Source organism: Cydia splendana, chromosome 6 (genome assembly GCF_910591565.1).
Source record: "Cydia splendana chromosome 6, ilCydSple1.2, whole genome shotgun sequence".
Classification (NCBI taxonomy): Eukaryota; Metazoa; Arthropoda; class Insecta; order Lepidoptera; family Tortricidae; genus Cydia; species Cydia splendana.
Window position 1 is genome coordinate 15393053 of NC_085965.1, and position 18506 is coordinate 15411558.

At 36.9% G+C, this 18506-nt stretch overlaps 1 protein-coding gene across 2 annotated transcripts in view; it reads left to right on the top strand.

Annotated features, from left to right (window-relative positions):
* LOC134791740 (uncharacterized) overlaps positions 1-18506 on the top strand; it is a 55984-nt gene that overhangs the window by 9840 nt on the left and 27638 nt on the right. For both annotated transcript variants that reach the window (XM_063762880.1, XM_063762879.1), the window contains exon 2: positions 11389-11530. In XM_063762880.1, the coding sequence (XP_063618950.1) occupies positions 11389-11530 (142 nt within the window). The remainder of the gene's footprint in view (positions 1-11388; positions 11531-18506) is intronic.

The following is an 18506-nucleotide window of genomic DNA, read 5'->3' on the forward strand; positions in this document are numbered from 1 at the left end:
TGGGAGATTCTTCGTTAATTTGATAGATAAGCAAATCCAAATTTTATTTAAACCCCAAATTATCAATAATCTTCACAAAAATGATGAGTTTAGACACTTTAGCCTCGTCGTCTCACTATACAGTGATCCAGTCATTAATTCTCTTAATTACCCAGTAAGCGATACATCTTCTCAACCTGCAGCAACCTATAATCAGCCTGGACCTGAGGCTATGTCAGAGCATTGTATTGTTTCAAAGGTGCACAACGTCATGGCGTTAAATTACTTAGTGGCAGATGATAGGAAACGTGATACCTACAGGACAGGTGTGAGGTGTGAGCCATTTATGCCTCACAAGCGGTTTACTTTAACAAGGAATATAATCCTTAACACACCAGTACCGTAAGGAAAACCGCTAGGGAAAAGTAGTAGATGTGACTAGTAAAGGTTCGAAACGAAACACAAATGGCAGTGAACTTGAAAGTCACCATTTTTGACATTAAACGGCATACAAAACTTTCGGGTCTAGCGAATCTTAATATGAGGGTAATGTTTATTGTTTCATGTGTTTCATGACATATTAGAAAACTACCGCAACAAATCAACTAACTGAGAACAAGTGTTTATTAAAAAGTCTAGTTTTGGGTAATGTTGAAACTGCTTGAAGGTTTTGAAGAAAGTAGAGGTTAGGTTAGGTTATCACTGTTATCAGTATCACTAATATGTAGATCTTTGTAGATGAATATCTTGGAGTAAATTATTTAAGTCAGTCAAGGGAACAGGATGGCAGGTGGAAGCAATGTCAAACAGAAAGTATAAAGTAATAATACAACTCTTAGGTAGGTACTTAATCTATAGGTTAGATATTGTCGAAGAGCCGCTTACCTACCTATATCACCCATAATCCGATTAGTAAACAGTTTTGTAGATTTAACCACAAATGTGTGAAGCTTAGAATACGCTTCTAGAAAATTTGTCATATCATGACATTTGTGAAATTTTGCCCTTAATAAATATGCAAGTACTTACCTTTATAAATAGGTAGTAATTTCCTCAAGAAAGCACCAGAGTATACGCGTACAAATTACAAAGCAAATATTAACGTATACCTACCCATAATATATGTTGTATTTACATACATACAACATCCGATACCTATACCCAATGAGAATTCTGTCGGCAGCAACACAAAAGCCTATAAGGGCCAACTTTCTTGTACAAAAGAGCTGTTCTCTATATAAATATAACGTCGTATAAGACCATAACGAAGGTATTGTGAGCACACACACAATACACATACAAGCTCGGGGTGAAGAACTCGCACTTGGCATTGCAAGGTGAACGAGACGAGTCCCGAGGCACGCGCACCAGTACCTATAATAATTATGTAGGTATGTATTGGTACAATGGTACTATACTACCTAGGTATAGATATCCTACTGTTTACATCTTGAGATGACATTAATACCTAATGTTGTAGGTCGTAGATATCTTAATAGACTATTGTTAGAATATTTATAAAACCTTTTTTTACTGGAATGCGCAAAAGCAAAGATCGGGTCGGGTCGGGTCGGGTATCCATATATTTGCAACTATTGTTTAACCGCTTGGCGTCCCATAGGGCTGATATTGCATATTCATTGACAATGCTTTAGCTAATCTAACGGTGGAAGCGGAAGGTGGGTATAGGAAAGAAGTTGTGTTTGAGATCCTTGGATACGTCTCGGTGATTATTTAATTAACAACTGTAGAAAGAAATGCACAGTCAGCAACAATAGGCCTGATGACAAATTTTGAAAACCCTTTTAATATCGTCGGTACACTTGTATTAGTTCCGAAAAACACTATATTTCAGTTATACTCATAAGATTTAACATAGATAATTGCATTTTATTATAGCTAGTTTAAACTTCGCGCGAAAACGCCTCGCATGCCATTTGTGACGTCATTATTTAGTTGGTGGTAGGGTGGTAGATATTGTTTACATACTTACAGTTACGAATTTCCCTTGAATCCGAATGATATTGTTAATTCAGCACCATATATTACGATTAGGGATGATAAATACATTACAAAAATTTATCACAATAACTCATTTTACACAAAAACTCTCACACGGTTGCAGTTTAAGATGAATTATTTAGATACATGTACATTTTGAGTGAAAATCACCGAACGCCGGTTTTACTTTTTAATTTTTCATTTTTTCTAGTTACGACAGCCAACATGGCAATGATAGTTCCATTCAGCCAAATAATTAAAAATGTTTGTTGTTGAAATATCGTATTATTTAGCATTTTATTTAAGTAATAACAAATAGATATCTACTTTATATCGTGTAATAATATTTTTTGGACGTAATAAATGTTTAGTGGCGAAATAACATTTTTTTTGCACCTTTCGAACTCTTTGGTGCCCACGTATAGATTTCGGTCAATGAGCAGGGTTGGGCAAAATACTGGCTTCCACGTATTTCAAATACAAATTACAAAATACATTTTTAAAAGTATTTGAAATACCAAATACAAACTACTTTGGTGACTGGTATTTGAAATACAAAATACAAATTACAGTGTTTAAAATAATGTATTTCAAATACAAAATACAAAATACTTTTATTTTTTTTTGTTTAATCATTTAGTTTTTTAGGGTTCCGTACCCAAAGGGTAAAACGGGACCCTATTACTAAGACCCCGCTGTCCGCCCGTCCGTCCGTCCGTCCGTCTGTCACCGGGCTGTATCTCACGAACCGTGATAGCTAGACAGTTGAAATTTTCACAGATGATGTATTTCTGTTGCCGCTATAACAACAAATACTAAAAACAGAATAAAATAAAGATTTAAGTGGGGCTCCCATACAACAAACGTGATTTTTGACCGAAGTTAAGCAACGACCGTCTTTTTTTGCCGTTTTTTTGCATTATGGTACGTAACCCTTCGTGCGCGAGTCCGACTCGCACTCGGCCGGTTTTTAACGAATATCCTTTCCTAAAAACTTATAGGGTCATTGTGCTTGTTTTCGTCCAGCTCTAGTTTTCTTCCACTTGACGAAATTTGAATAGGTATAAACCTACATTGCTGCACAAATTTGGACTGATTTCAATCCTTAGCTAAACAATATATCTGTCTACATATAAAAATTATATTTGGCAAATAGTAAATTAAAAATGAAATATATTATTTGCTAATCTGTCAAGTGGTCGAAAACTAGAGCATGGACGGAAACTACTGCAATGACCCTATCCCCTGGCTGTTGAAGAAAAGTTCCGCGCAGAATAGCTCGCGCATTGTACCTACATATTTGCACCTCGTACAAGTCGTACATTATATTTAAAAAAACGTTCCATTTTAGGATCAAAGAATTTAATAAAAAAATGTATTTTGTAGAAATGTATTTTGAAGCTTAAAGTATTTGAAATACAAAATACAAAATACATGTGAGTGCAGTATTTGAAATACCAAATACAAAATACTTTTCCAGGTAGTATTTGAAATACAAATACAAAATACTAAAATGTATTTCAAATACGTATTTCAAATAAATGTAATTGAAATACTGCCCAACCCTGTCAATGAGGTTGTCTATGTTGCTCTAAGAAATATGTTATGGATTGATGACGTCACTGTTTGGAACGTTTCTGATTGGCGTTTCAGTAAAAATGGCCGATTGGAGAATTTTGCACTTTTATTTTATTGAATATATTAATAATCCTTCAGTTTATACTGAGATTGGGCCATTTTTTAGAATCATATTAACATATATGTTTCGTTGAAACCATTATTTCCATGATTCTTTGTTACTTGCAACAGGCCTATTGCCTTCAAGTGCCTATCAAAATTTGATGTCATGAGGTCAAAAAAAAATTATTGACAATAGTCAGGTTAACACGCTGGCTTGAGCCACCAAGAACGTGTATAACGCGTATAAAAGGTCCGTCGTTTCTAGGCATATCAGTAACAAAATGAGTGTTTAATTAAATTCCAAAACACAAAAAATGTTTTATTAAATTCCTTTTTAGATTTTAAATCACGACGCCATACGAGTAGATTAGTTACTGTATGCATATTGCATAATTATCAATAAGCTGGCTCAGGGAGAAATCTACATATGCATGTATTAATTTCATATGCATTATACATAGCATACATTTGTAGGAAACGTTCCCAGACTATAATATCGTTTTCTTAAGGAATCAATTTAATTTACTTGTTTGTGTTGCAAATAATCTTGTATTACTACATTTAGTGGACGATGGTGCATATTCACTAGGCCATAATTGCGTAGGTATCGACGCAACAATCTCTAGATATTTTACTTATCTTTCTGTAATAAGGAAAAAGATGCTGTCTTGACGGGCACCTAAAGTCTTAAAATCTGTGAAAAAAATACCATAGACAACATTTTTAACTGGTCATCGATGAAGATGAATCTTACGTCTTTGTAAAATAAGATATAAGATTTACGTTACGTCAGTTAACAATGTGGACGACGATACAGTCGCCATCAGATATATCGGAGCGGTTGAGGTGCTCAAAAATATCTGAACACGCACTCTCGCGCCTTACATTAGAAGCGTGTTTAGATATTTGTGAGCACCTTGGCCGCTCCGATAATATTTGATGGCGACTGTACATAACTGCGTCTGGTCGTCGTTGCCGTAATAGAAAAGATATCAACGGGCGTTACGTCGAGCCACGAGCATGAAATCATGTTATATTCACTTCCAAATTAACTGGACTTTGAAGAGAGTTTGAGTTCACGACTTTAGAACCTGTTTTTATTCTTTTAAATCAGAGTTGATGGTATAATGACTGAAACCTTACACTAATGCATGGACAGTCAAGGACAAAAATGTTTATATACATTTCTTCACCTTCACATCGAAGGTGAAGAAATGTATGGACGATTTTATAGACTTGACCATACATGGGTTCACGTAAAATCGCTGTGAACGTAATAGGTACTGGCGGGTTATTCTTGAACTATGAGGATTTTATTACAAATACCAAATCAGTTAATCCTAGCTTCTTGGGAAGTACTTAGATAACGAAAGAGTCAAAGCAACAGCAGCTGTCCACTTATCTCTCGAAGAACCCTTCGTATATGCCAGGGAATATAGATGATGGGAGGATGTATTTTCTTTGCTTTTGAAAGCATAAAACGATTGCAATATTTAGTTAGAAACATAAATAGAGAAGCTAAAAGCTAAACAAGCTAGCGAAAGTCCCAGACAATGGCGGCGCTTGTAATTACCGAACGTCGTGGGACGCCGGGGAAAGTAGCCGAAACAAGCATGTATGTAAGTCTGTCGTGTCGTGTGATTGGTGTGAACAGATTTTTATGCTGGGGTAGGTATAGTGGTGCACGACGTTGCGTAGAGATCTGCCAAAGGCTGAGGCTAAGAATGCATTGTTAGTAGTACCACTGAGTTCTGGAATGACTACAAGGGGCCCGTTTCTCAAAAGCTTGTAACTTAAGTAAACAAGTGGAAGTCCCTTTCTAACAAAAGCTGTCAAAGAGTGACATCCGCTTGTATTACAAGTTACATACAAGCTTGAGAAACGGGCCCAAGATAGCGGGAACTCAATAGGTAGTAAAGCTGGATGACAGGGGCAAGGGACTAAAGTACTTACCTATGGTGGAGATCATGGGAGAGGCAAGTCTTATGTCCAGCCTAGCAGTGCCAGTGTTTTAGCCGGTTTGATGAAAACTATTGCGTAAAAAAGCTTTTCTTACCAATGAATCTTCCTATTCCGTAACACAAGTGGGCAGCTTAATTGCCGATTCATTCACCACACCATTAACGGTTGCACCGGGACCCGAGTCACGACCGTACGACCGTTGACCACTTCCTTGGCCTGCTTTTGGTCTCCGCTCAACTGAAAGGGAGGTCGCTTTTGGTAAGTTACGCTTAAATTGTATACTAATTACTATTAAACGGTGCGATTCGGCCAGAATGACCTGACCTTTCACAGTAATACTGTTTCGATGGAGTAGGAATTAAAACAATTTACATAATTCAACCAACTCTTGCGTGACGCTGCATCTAATTATGCGGTATACCTAATAATTGGATTGAATTGTTATTATTAGCCTTCACAGATCAAAAACAACTCACGATTTGTTTCATCCTTCATTCATCTGAAATACATAATCATCGTGTACAACAGTCAATACGTTTACAAAACATTTAGTATAGTATTAATACAATGTATGCTTTTGCTACTATGGTAAGAAAATGCTCACTATTGCATACCACCAATTAATTTTATTATTCACTTATCATAAATATGCAGTTATTTGTTTTACTCGTACTACCTACTCGATTAACTCGAGTAAGTTGCAAGAAACAATTACTTGAATAGGTGCAATAAAATCAAACAATTAGTTAAAAGTAAGAGAAAGGCAAATCAAGCATTTATTTTGCCTTGCATTTTCCTGCTATGCTTGATGTATATCCGTCGATAATAAAATTTATTTTATTTCCATACGGAAGACCGTAAAACGTCCACACTCGCACAATAAGTATGCGTGTAGGCAATTTGTGGAAACGAAACGGAAGTTACTATATGGAATTATCCGTATATTTCATACTTGTTCCGTAACAGAAAATGCACTGCAGTTTTTTTGTTGGTACAAGTGCAAATGTAGGCTACAATTTGCATATGGGGCAATAAAAATGCACGACAATAATACATCGTGCAAACTTTTTATATAATAAAATCGTATCGTCTTTCACATTAGGTTTCCGAATAAATTATAAGTATAATGGCGTCAAATTAGTGTTAATCAGCCTTTCTTATTTTCCCATCGGATAGCATCCAATACTGGAAAGACTGATTCAAAGATCGACGAACTCAAGTTGAAGGAACGTCTCGCTCGGTTGGCTGATCGCGCTCTTTTACTATTTGTAAATCAACATTAACATCCATAGGCCTACGGCATAAGGTTTATTACGATAGCCGATGCCGGTGAGAATGACTAAATTAATGTTCGTTCGTGGGAATGCGCTCGGATTGTTCTTATTAACTACCAGGGAAAAAGAGGATTTGATGACGAAACATGACAGCCGATACGTTATACAATACTTATCTATGTCATATTCCCATAGGCTGCATATAATGTACCTGAATCGTGTCATAGGAATAGATCTGCAAACATGGACTAGGAATATGAACTAAATTGCAGCAGTTGAGATATGTGCCCAAATTAAAACACAATATAGAGTGGAGTGGACTAAGTACTTACTCTATGATTACGAATCAAAAAGCTTGATAAGTCGAAACAAAGTTGAATCGATAGTTAGACAAACAACAACAAAATAAAACTGGTTTGTGGGATTGTGTCAAATCAAAACCAATTAATGTTAACTGACAATTTTCAATTTGAATCCTTACGCAATTTCAGGAGAAACATTAGGTCGGTATCTTCCATGGGCCCAGTTCGTCCGGATTCTTTCTCATTCTTACCCCGTCGTAGACAGGTGACGTTGCGTCGTACTCACGGTCTTCAACCGGTTCCTAGGAATTCGCGGCGCACACGGACGGAGAAAATTTTGTTTGAATAACCGAGATCAGAAGCATCGGCATCGCTTTAAGATTCAAAAGCATAGGGAAGGCTCAATTTAGACTTCATAAAACCATACTTTCGCGAATGAATTATATAAACAACCTAGTATCGCGATTGTATTCACACACTCGTTCATGTCTAACTCTAATTCACCTCTGTCACTAACACCATGTTATTAGCGTCTCACATTTCTTGTGGTAAACTGGAGCAGGTTTTACATTGTATATGTGTACCTACGTGTGTAGTTTAAACGATCTGTGTCTGTGCCCTAATTCCAATGCAAAGCTGATTACCTATTGATATTATAATAAAAAAAACCTTATTTTTAAGTTTCTATCATAAATTAAATAAGTTTTAGATACACGCTAGTTGTAGTTCTTTGCACTTTGCATTATGACTTTGAAAACTGTTGGCATCTTAATCAACTTAAGGTTTTTATAATTATGATTATAGTAGTGAAGTCTTTAAAGACAGACGTTATTGTTTCATCAGTCGATTCGGTGTCAGGTTAGGTACGTCGTTGAGGGAGGAATATCTACTTTAGTTGCCTACTACCCTTGTTAAAAGTAAAAGTAGTTACAACCAGTGTTCAACCTGTGCTCGTAAATAACGGCACGGCCGAAACGTGTCCAGCAAATCAAAACAAGGCGCAACGGCGCGCCGCAAAAACGAGAGCCACCGGTGCATGAACGAATATTAAAATATGGGCTGCATTGTACTCTACAAAGACTTGTATTCAATGCTCGCCTTATTACTAAGGAGTAAGGTGCTACAGTGTTAACATATCTTTGACGTCGACTGTACACGCGTGATGAAGACGAGACTGTATTTTATGCAAGGTTTTACCTGCTTTACTAGCTGCTTTTTGCGCTGGCTTTACTTGCAGTGATATGATTGTCTTTAGTTCATTACTTGTTACTATGCTGTAAGCATAGTTCTTAAATATGGACACATTTCTTCACCTTAATCCTCTGCAATTAGGTGAAATAATGTATACAGATTTATGAACGCGACTGTACATATTGACAAGCAAATTTCATTGGTGGTTTTTAAAGCTAGGGAGAAATTCAAAACTAACATATGCAAACGAAATTTAGCGGGCGAGTATGTGATAAAAAGATATTGTAAAATATGTAAGCATACCTACTATTATTCCGTCTGAAGCCTGCGTGCTAATTGCCAATGAATGGTCATAAGATACCTTCCAAGAATTTCCATAACAAGGCGGCTTGGGAAAGCAACCTTCAGCACTGTTGTCGATTCAGACAATTTCTTATTGTGCACCTACTTAAATGTAGGTATGTACCTATACATTTACCACACATTAATTACCGGTAAGGGTATAATTATACAATTCTTGCTCATAGCAAGTTAATGACTGTAGATTTAAATTGGGAATTGTGTTGTCTAAAGGTACCTAATCCGTGAAAAACCACTATGCTCAATTCATTTACAAACTTCCTAAAAACGAAAATGGAGAGGCCAAGCATAACCTTCTGACCGGTTTGGCCTAGTGGGTAGTAACCCTGCCTATGAAGCCGATGGTCCCGGGTTCGAGTCCTGGTAAGGGCATTATTTGTATGATGATACAGATATTTGTTCCTGAGTCATGGTTGTTTTCTATGTATTTAAGTATTTATATATTATATATATCGTTGTCTGAGTACCCACAACACAAGCTTTCTTAAGCTTACCGTGGGGCTTAGTCAGTTTGTGTAAAAATGTCCTTAATATTTATTTATTTATTTATTTAAAAAAATAACCTAGCTTTTCATACGTTTTCTATGTCAAAGTATCAAAAATAGCAGAATAGGAACAAATTGTGTCAGTTTTCTAGTTTAGACATTTTTGGTTTTATTGTTTTTTACATGATACGTGAGTACTTACAAAACAGTCGCACGCTATTAAATCTACGTTCTCAATATAGTCACTACAATATCTTCTCGCCAACAGTCCGAGTTAGATAATCTACCTAATAGTATCCATAAGAACTAGGAGGTATACATAGGTATTTATACTCGTATTTTATAAGACAGGATTTCAGCTGATCAGGCTGCAAGTAGCTAACAGTAAAACCTGTTTCCTAAACACTTTATGTCTAAATTAGAATTTTGATGGTGAACAAGACGTCGAGGACTCCATAACTACAAACCCGTGTTAAACCTGAGATATCTAATATTCCAGCTTGACTACGTGTCCATTATCAATTTATCACACTTTCGTAGCGATTCGTTAAAACGCTATTAAAAATAATTTATTGAATTAATAAGTAATTTCAAAATTTAAGAATAAAACGAAATAATTAAACTAAATATTAAAATAAAAACTAAAATTAAACTAGATATTTACAAATAAAAAATGGGAGCTAGCTCTGCGCCGGATGGTAGGGTGCCCAGAAGGCTGGTGGCATTGCCGCGCTGAATGGCAATGCCAATTCTCTGGGCAAGGAAGTACCCAGCCCTCTGGTCACCCGTAGCATCATTGAGACGCTTCGCTAGCTCCCTAAATATGGAATGTGCTCCGGGTCCCCAAGGCCCGAGGGTCTCCACCCCAAACGGCTCAAACATGCAACCAGAATCAATGGCTGCATATTTGCGCCGTTTGAGGTGCTCGGCCGTTGCGGCGGCCGTCCCGGCCTTGGTCGAGGTCCCTGGGAGGTGGGACTGCGCCAGAGTGTCGACACACGTGGCGTCCCAGACTAGGGGCCGGCCCAGCCTCCAGGGAACAAGAGTCATGCCGTCGGGCCGTTTGCCGTCGTCCCTGGTCAGACCTGTGGGCTCTAGGACGGCTGGTGCTCCGGCACTGGTAAAGGCCCGGCGCAGAATGTCGTTAATGCTAGCGTGGCGTGTGATGCGGCCCGCGCTTCTGCTGCAAGACAGACCATGCAGGCCCTTACCAGTGACGGTGGAACCACAGTGACATGTGTGCGGGGCAACACAGACCGCTCCGAGTCGCAGTGCCATCGAAAGCCTAAACGTGTCATTGCTGAGAAGAGTGCCTAGATTTTATAACGCTATTAATATATGTATTAAAATATTACTCTGTCTTTGTATCCTGGTAGACTGGTCTTTAAATCAGAAGCATCTACGTACTTGGACCAACTGTTGAAATATGATATAGATGCCTCATTAATTTCCTCTCCTTTGCCTGGTATTTTCCATTCTGTAATTCTGCCATCGACCTGCTCTCTATTTTAATATTTATCACACATAAAAAGATCGGCAACAAACCTCAAGAAATCTGAGTTCACTCCTAACAATATCGGGATCTGCACCGTCATAACGAAACTCTAATACCGTTCACATGATGAATAGGACATGTTAATTTCCTCCGTAGAACAATTTCATCGGTTCCCACTGCTTGCTTTCGAACCAATCCGTATCACAACTGGGAACGGCTCAAGAATGCGTGTGTAGGAAGGCTTTCGGGCTCCGTAATTTCCTTTTGTGTAGTTTTGTGGAAACTGCACTTCTTTTAATTCAAGTTAAATAAATTGATTCATTTATGTTTACAAATAAATTCCCAGATATTTAGGATTTGACTTATGCCTGACTTTTACAAACTTCAATGATTTATAGTGTCGCTTAACTTCAAACTCGGGTAAATCCATTCGACCCTCTCAGCAAATTTCTACCCTATTACCTTTTCTTAATACCAAAATCGCATAATCTGACAGATGGATTTACCCGAGTTTGAATTTAAGCGACTCAATATGTATTATAAAAAATAAGTAATATACAATGTCTATATTGTCTATGGTGTAAATAATGCGACTTCGCGACCCATTTTTTGACCCATAGTTTGGGTAATTATGTAATAGAGTATAACAATTGTTTCAGACGTATGCTGGAGCTGAGAGCTCGTCGGGCATCAACCCGCAAGCTCAGGCCATTCTGGACAGCCTGAACAACAAGTACTACTTCTACACGAGGACGAGGGGACTTTTCCGGATCTGCTACCCAAAGGAGCGGCCTCCTACAGGTTAGTTCACTCCTACCTGATGAGTTCATGTTTCCATTAGGTTATGATTTAAAGTGCAGAAAGAGAAGAGTCGTGGAATGTATGGGGCCCAATACATTCCACGACTCTTCTCTTTCCGCACAGACTCTATATCAGTGTATATATCCCAAACTTACTTACTTTACTCTTTGATTCATCCTTACGTCAAGTTATCATGTAAACAAACGTGAGGTTAAAGTGTCTTTCCAACAATACGATTCATAGACAATCTAGATAACGTAATGTCAGATGTTTTTGAAGTGATCCGGTCGTTTTACTGCGGTTATTGATGAAAATCTTTTTAGAAATGATATTTTTCAGTGGTTTTTTTGGTTGATTTCAATACTTTGTGAATTCCTTTAAGTATACAACAACATTTTAAGTGATGATTATTGTGTAATTCCAGATAAAAGTGTGATAATGTCTTCGAGAAGTGTTTGTTTACATGATATTTGATAGAACAAGTAAAGTAAGGATGAATACACTTTAGACAATATGAAACTAATTTGACACCACTAATATCTAGAATGTTAGCAGTTGCAATGAACCGATAATTTTTAACTTCTGAAATTCTGTATTTGGAAGTCAAATGATACTTATTGGTGATCACAGATATACCTACGTACTAACTGCGCTAAATACCATTTTCATCTAAACATAGTATGTACTGTATTTAATTATAATTACACATTCCGTAATTTCTCAGAAACGCCACAAAACAATCATCACAGTGTTAACTCTAATGAACGCCCATGGTAATGATCATCTCAGCCTATTGGAGCGTAAACTGAATTTTACGGAGTATAAGCTCAAATACTAAAGAAATACGACTTACAATGGTATGATCTCACTTACATTGCTATGGTCAGTGGAACAGGTGTGCGGTAAATCGCTAACTGTTGCTAATAAATACAATAAACATAACGTCCTAAATAACTGATCCCATTTGTATTGGAACTGCCAATGTCATTTAACCACATTGTAGATTGAGTCTGACGTCTAAAAAACTTGGAAGGTTATTGAGAATTAGGTTTGGGTTGCCTTGATTTCATAAATGTATGGTGATAGTTTCTGAGTTATAGTTATAAAGAGAAATTAGGATTCAGAAGGTTGTTTATGATCAATATTAATCATCATCATAATAATATGATTATTCTAGGTAGTGGAAACAATACTTATATGTATAGTTAATAAGTTAACAAATGAGTCAATAAATATAGTGACCCATGCTGGAAAAAAACCAAGCCTCTTCATTATACGGACGATCTCTACTGACACCATAAATTTGCAAGTAACCCTGAATTTCACTTTCAATCGGCATCCATCACACTAAAAACCGAAATTATAAATTATAGAAAGCGATACATGTAACGAGCGCAGTACCACGCCTCGGCTCGGCCCATAAAAAAGTAGTCATGAAAATTAATAATAACATTCATAGATACGTTTTAACGAGATAGTATTAAATGTTTTAGATTAGAGCATAATAAGGCACCGGTTTTTCAATGTATAAACCTTGACTAGGAAGCAATTGAAAGCGTGTTAGTAAACTCGTGACTTCGATTCTACAATACAAATGTGACGAAATTATTTGACGATATATTATATTATTGTTTTAAGTTTAAGGCATCTTCGTTCATATATTGAAGACAATAAAAGAAAGTTTGTTTTACTAATATTTTGTTATAAATAGCAACAATAACATACGTTACCTTTTCTTGATGTCATTTGGGAAATGTTTTGCGTAATGAATAGTTAACTTACACTTTTTTAACTTTCCGTAGAAACAGATACCTATGTCCGTATTGTCCGTGATGTGATCCATGAACTTTTCCTAATTATTATTGGGTTATTGGTATTCGGTTGCTTCCGGTCCGGCCAGCTCGTCGCCTTCGAAAGTGGCCGGGTTTTAATTACCTCTCATATATTCAGCTCAAGTAAGACGCGCCTTAACGCCGTCGACCATACTTGCAAGGTTGGACATCGATTTTGTACATGTTAAACGTTTTGTATGCAAAATAGTTCCTAAGGTCTAGGTCGTACGTGGATATTTAATGTGTTTAACGTCGCTTCATCGTCTTGATTAAAATGTTTAAGTATAACCAATTCAAGATTGTGTCAATTAATACATGTTTAACTTTAAATTCTGCAAAATTATGGCATTATTTCCGTCGCCGTGTGTGATGGACCGTATTACTTACGACCGAAGCACGCGACGTTATTTGACCGCAAGAATTGCAAGTACCTATAGTCATTTGTTTGAGCATAATGTTGATTAAGCATGCACGTCATCTATATCTCAGTCAGTACAATCATTTCAATAATATTTTAGTGTTAATTGCGATTTGGAGTCTCAATATCCGCACTCATTATGACATTCTTATGCCTAACAAGAAGCAAAAAATACCGCGTTAGTTTTGATTGCATGCTCTTTAACTGTATTTTTTTCCTATGTAAGTATATAATTTATGTGAGTTAGGCAATATGCATACGTACAGTGTACACACACATTTTACGATCATGCAATTATTATCATATCAGGTAGCATGCTAAAAACAAATGTTTCATTTGTGGCCATCGTCATTTTAGTCTGCTGTACACAAGCTACGGTTTCTACACTTTAGTGCATGCAGTTATTAGTAAACCGATAACAACATGCTTTCGTGCTACTTATACGTATTGGTAGCTTTACCAGCAGACATTGTTAGTTTACATACATAGCTGATGGTATGTAGGACTCGTACCACGGCTGCGTGTACGCATGTACGTGCCGCGCGTTACCCACTCCGCCAAGGCTTCGCGCGCGAATCACGTTTAGATTGTCACTGCGCCGATAACAATGACACGACTTCAAGGGTGCTTTACTAAAAATAACGTGTCTCTTGATAGGAAAATAATAGAATATCTTTCTTAATAGGAGATAATAAGGTGATCAAAGATGTTGTTAAATAGATTTATCTCCCTCCACTCCAGTTCTTTAAAAATCTGTAGAAATCTATAGTTCATAATTATCAATATTTTTGTATAATTATGTCCTGACTGATTGTCTGGGTTGGACACACAACAACAACGGTTGGCTATAAGAGGGGCTGTATGGACTTATGTACTCTACGACTATGACCTATGTACTAATAACTTTTTGGTACAAGCCTGGGTCCAAAACTATGATTAAAATAAATTAAATTCAAGATTTAGTAAATTCTAGAATACTTAATTTCTAAGGTTATCCCTTCAAAGGATAGTTAACTAACGTCATAATCGATGTAGAAATTTAGAGTAAAATAATACAATCCAACAATAAATAAATTAGTATAAATTCACTACACTATTTAATTAGCACATTCGATCTTATAAATTATATAGGAAAAAGCAACTTCTCATTAACTCTTACTACCATATCCCCTTACTATTACCACTTTGGAATCTCATATTTTGAATCAAATGGCGGTGTTTAAATCGCGCGTCTGTACGATTGTCGCAGACAATAGATCCGCCACTACACCTAAAGTTGAACTGCAGAGGTCACAACCTTGACCGCTCGTTTTTGAGTTGTACTTAGTCCTTCGATAATTTGGTGAAGCTATTGTCATTTTACCATGCTGTCTGAGCAGAAGCCGAGTTGACCTTTGTTACTTGTAACGGTTGTTGTAATACGTAGTTTGATCATCGATTCGGGACCAAGTTAGATAACAATCTAGAAGCTATATGGAAGTATTACATTTTGTTTTTGTTTTTTAGTAACTTCTTTAATAGATTCTGGGCCATTCGGATAATGGCCCATTGACCGAAAGGATATCAGCAAGATTGTTATAATTCGTACGTGACTTTGCCTTTGTGTTATGACTGTTTACATAACAACAAGTATAGCCAAATGTTTTGCATTAACATGCAAGCGTTGCGGGCATAAAGTATGTATTGTGTCTTGTCTCTCGCATTTACTTTCACCGCATCCGGATAAATATAGGTACATTTATTAAATTACAATGTCAATTAAGATTTCTACGTCTTTAGCTCTAATGATGAACGTCAACTTCGTCGTCAACAATTAAGTAAAATTGTTCCTATAATTTGCGCAAGTGTTGACTTATTACTAACTAGTAACTACATTCCGCTACTGCCTAGACAAACTACGTTGGCCAACTGTAACGTCGCAAGTTTCGAGACAATAAACTCAAGCATTCAGTTAAGCAAGAACCAGCTTTGATGCATGTTAGCAAACGGCCATATTTAAAGTCTTGCGTCACGCAATCCAATAACTCATGATAAAGTTAGTCATCACGCGTACATAATAATTTAGAACATAATTTTATAGGTCTGAGTAGACAAAAGTTAAGGACAACAAATTAATTTCAGGAACTTAGCCAGCACTGTCATCCAACACGCGAAATTTTTATACGCGCCCGACGACGTAGATACAAATAAATATCAAATTTCATTAATTTTCAGGCAATTAAGGCCCATAGATTTACAGTTACATACTAACATACATACAATAATAACGCAGTTTCCTGTTGCGTCATCTGTTCCGGTGTAGGATACATCCTGTATCAAGAAGGTGATTGGACGGTGAGCACTGAGTATTCCATGCTCTCATGATCGTAACCGTCTAGACTCTAGAACAACTACAGACAAATTGCATCTGAATTTCTACGTTACTCTTATGGATTCTGTCCAAAGGTTGTCTTTAAAGACTATCTATTATGAATTATCAAAAGACAATTTAGATTGACGCGTTGCAATAATAAATAATCGATCATGTGGCCTAGAACCAATTGAGTTGAGATTGCATTAGATTCTCGGTTACAAATCGTCGTCTCATTGCTTTCTCGGTGTACGAAGATTATAATCGCTTTGTATCACTCTACAGCAAAAACGTTGGTGCGAGGTATCACAGGTGAAATCTTCGTTCTACAAACCGAGAGACAACCGGTCCTGAGACGCCGAGACGGCTATAGGTACTCTCGTCTTGGTCGTGTGTAGAAGGGAGATGCGCGGACCTTTTTTTATGGGCGATTAAGATAAGTTTGAGGCAAATGAAGGTCACGACGAGCCCACGGCGGCATGCGGTTGGCTTCTAAAGAACTCTTCGGTTAAATTGTTACCTGAGCCTAATAATTATTTCAACATTAAGCTACTAAACATGCAATTTAGGTCGAGAGAGCCAGCTACTTATCGCTACACGTTTAGAACTATTCAGTCGTAAGGTCACGTTTCCGCCGTATTCATTGTCACTGGGATGTTAATTGTTTAAGTTATTTGTGGAAGCGGATGACATCGGTACACTAATGAGGAGTTGACGGCACTTGTGGGTTTTAAGGATCTTACGTACAAACTTAACATTTTAGCTTAAAATTGGTAAATATCATTCATTGTTAGGATGCCAAGGTGCTAAAATTATGAAGAGGAATTTATCCTTAATTATTAATAGTAAGCGTGACTTTATTAAATGCGTATGTTTGTCCGTACTCTCCGTACACAGAAGTAGATACCTAAATAGGTTACGTGGCGTGTGTATTTATAAAAACAATGTGTGTACGGAGTGTATGGACAACGGTACAAAGACATAAGATAATTACTAAACAACGGCTCAGAACGTACAATGCACATTCTTACATTCGGAATGCTGTCCTAGGCTAATATTCCTTAAAGAGATAAGGGCTGTGAGTCATTTACTATATTGCTGAGTGTCACTTTGTATGGAAATTTTACTGGTGAAGCATAATGAATGAGGTAATAAACATTTTCTTAATTTTGATAAATACAAGTTACACTTACAAACTGACTGACTAAATAAAATACCATATCTGTTTGTAATAAGTCCCACTTTATGGAAATTATATCATGACACACATTTAGGATTTGTGTATTAGTTATCACTTATCGATATCATCTATGCACGTACATTTCTAAGAACATATTGCATCTTCTAATTCTTTCGTCTTGCATACATATTGTATGATCGTTTCTGATGATTTGCGGTGATACGGACTTTGGAGGGTCCTTCCAAATAAATAATAGGTGTAGGTAGACTCCAATGAGTCAGAGATAATGATAAATGCTTACTGTTTGTTGATGAAGTCGTGGCCAGTTGTTTTGGCATTTCCGCATGGCGTGGATGGTGAACTCATGGCAATTGTACATATGTCGTTGTCAGGATGTTTTATCTGCATTTACTATCTTAGGGCTTATTAGGATGACAAATCTTCGGAAGTCGTTAATAATCTTCAAGCCCATTTTACCCCCTTAAGAGATAAATGAAAAAAAAAAATATGTATATTTTTGTAGCTCTACATCGTTTGTAGACTAAAATGTTTCAAATTTTTAAGTATGAGAAATTGCATTCTGTGCATTATAAAGTAGATCCGAGTCCTCTTTTGTATACTTCTTAGTAGCACAAATCACAATAGATCTACAATGTAATAAACGCGATAATACATAATAAAATTACGCGGTACTAGATATATTTTGCGATATTTTTGATCCGTCTGATTAGCATGTAAGGTAAGGGGAGCTAGTAAATACATGTAGTTGCTACTAGACCTTTATGACCTCGAATTAAAAAATTAACTAAGTAATACAGTGTAGGCGTTGCAAACAACTTCTACTCGTATTGCAAATGTCAAAAGTGCGCAAGGTTAAGCCTTGTTCTCGCCTAATAATTATCAGCGATTAGCATTGTATTCAATACCGTCCACGCTGAATTATTTTAGCTGTATGGCACTTAGTAGCTTTTTATTCCGTAGTTTATTTACACTAAGTACTTGTTTATCCATGGCTGGGGTGGCATTAGTGGATTGGTGAATTCGATTTTGTTAAATATCTAGGTAATAACTAGTGTCCGACCGAAGGTTCGGTTTCGGTTTCGGTTTCGGCCAGTTTCGGCCAAAAAATCATGTTTCGGCTGTAGTTTCGGTTTCGGCCAAAAAATGGCCGAACCTTTCGGCCGGGCCGAAACTTA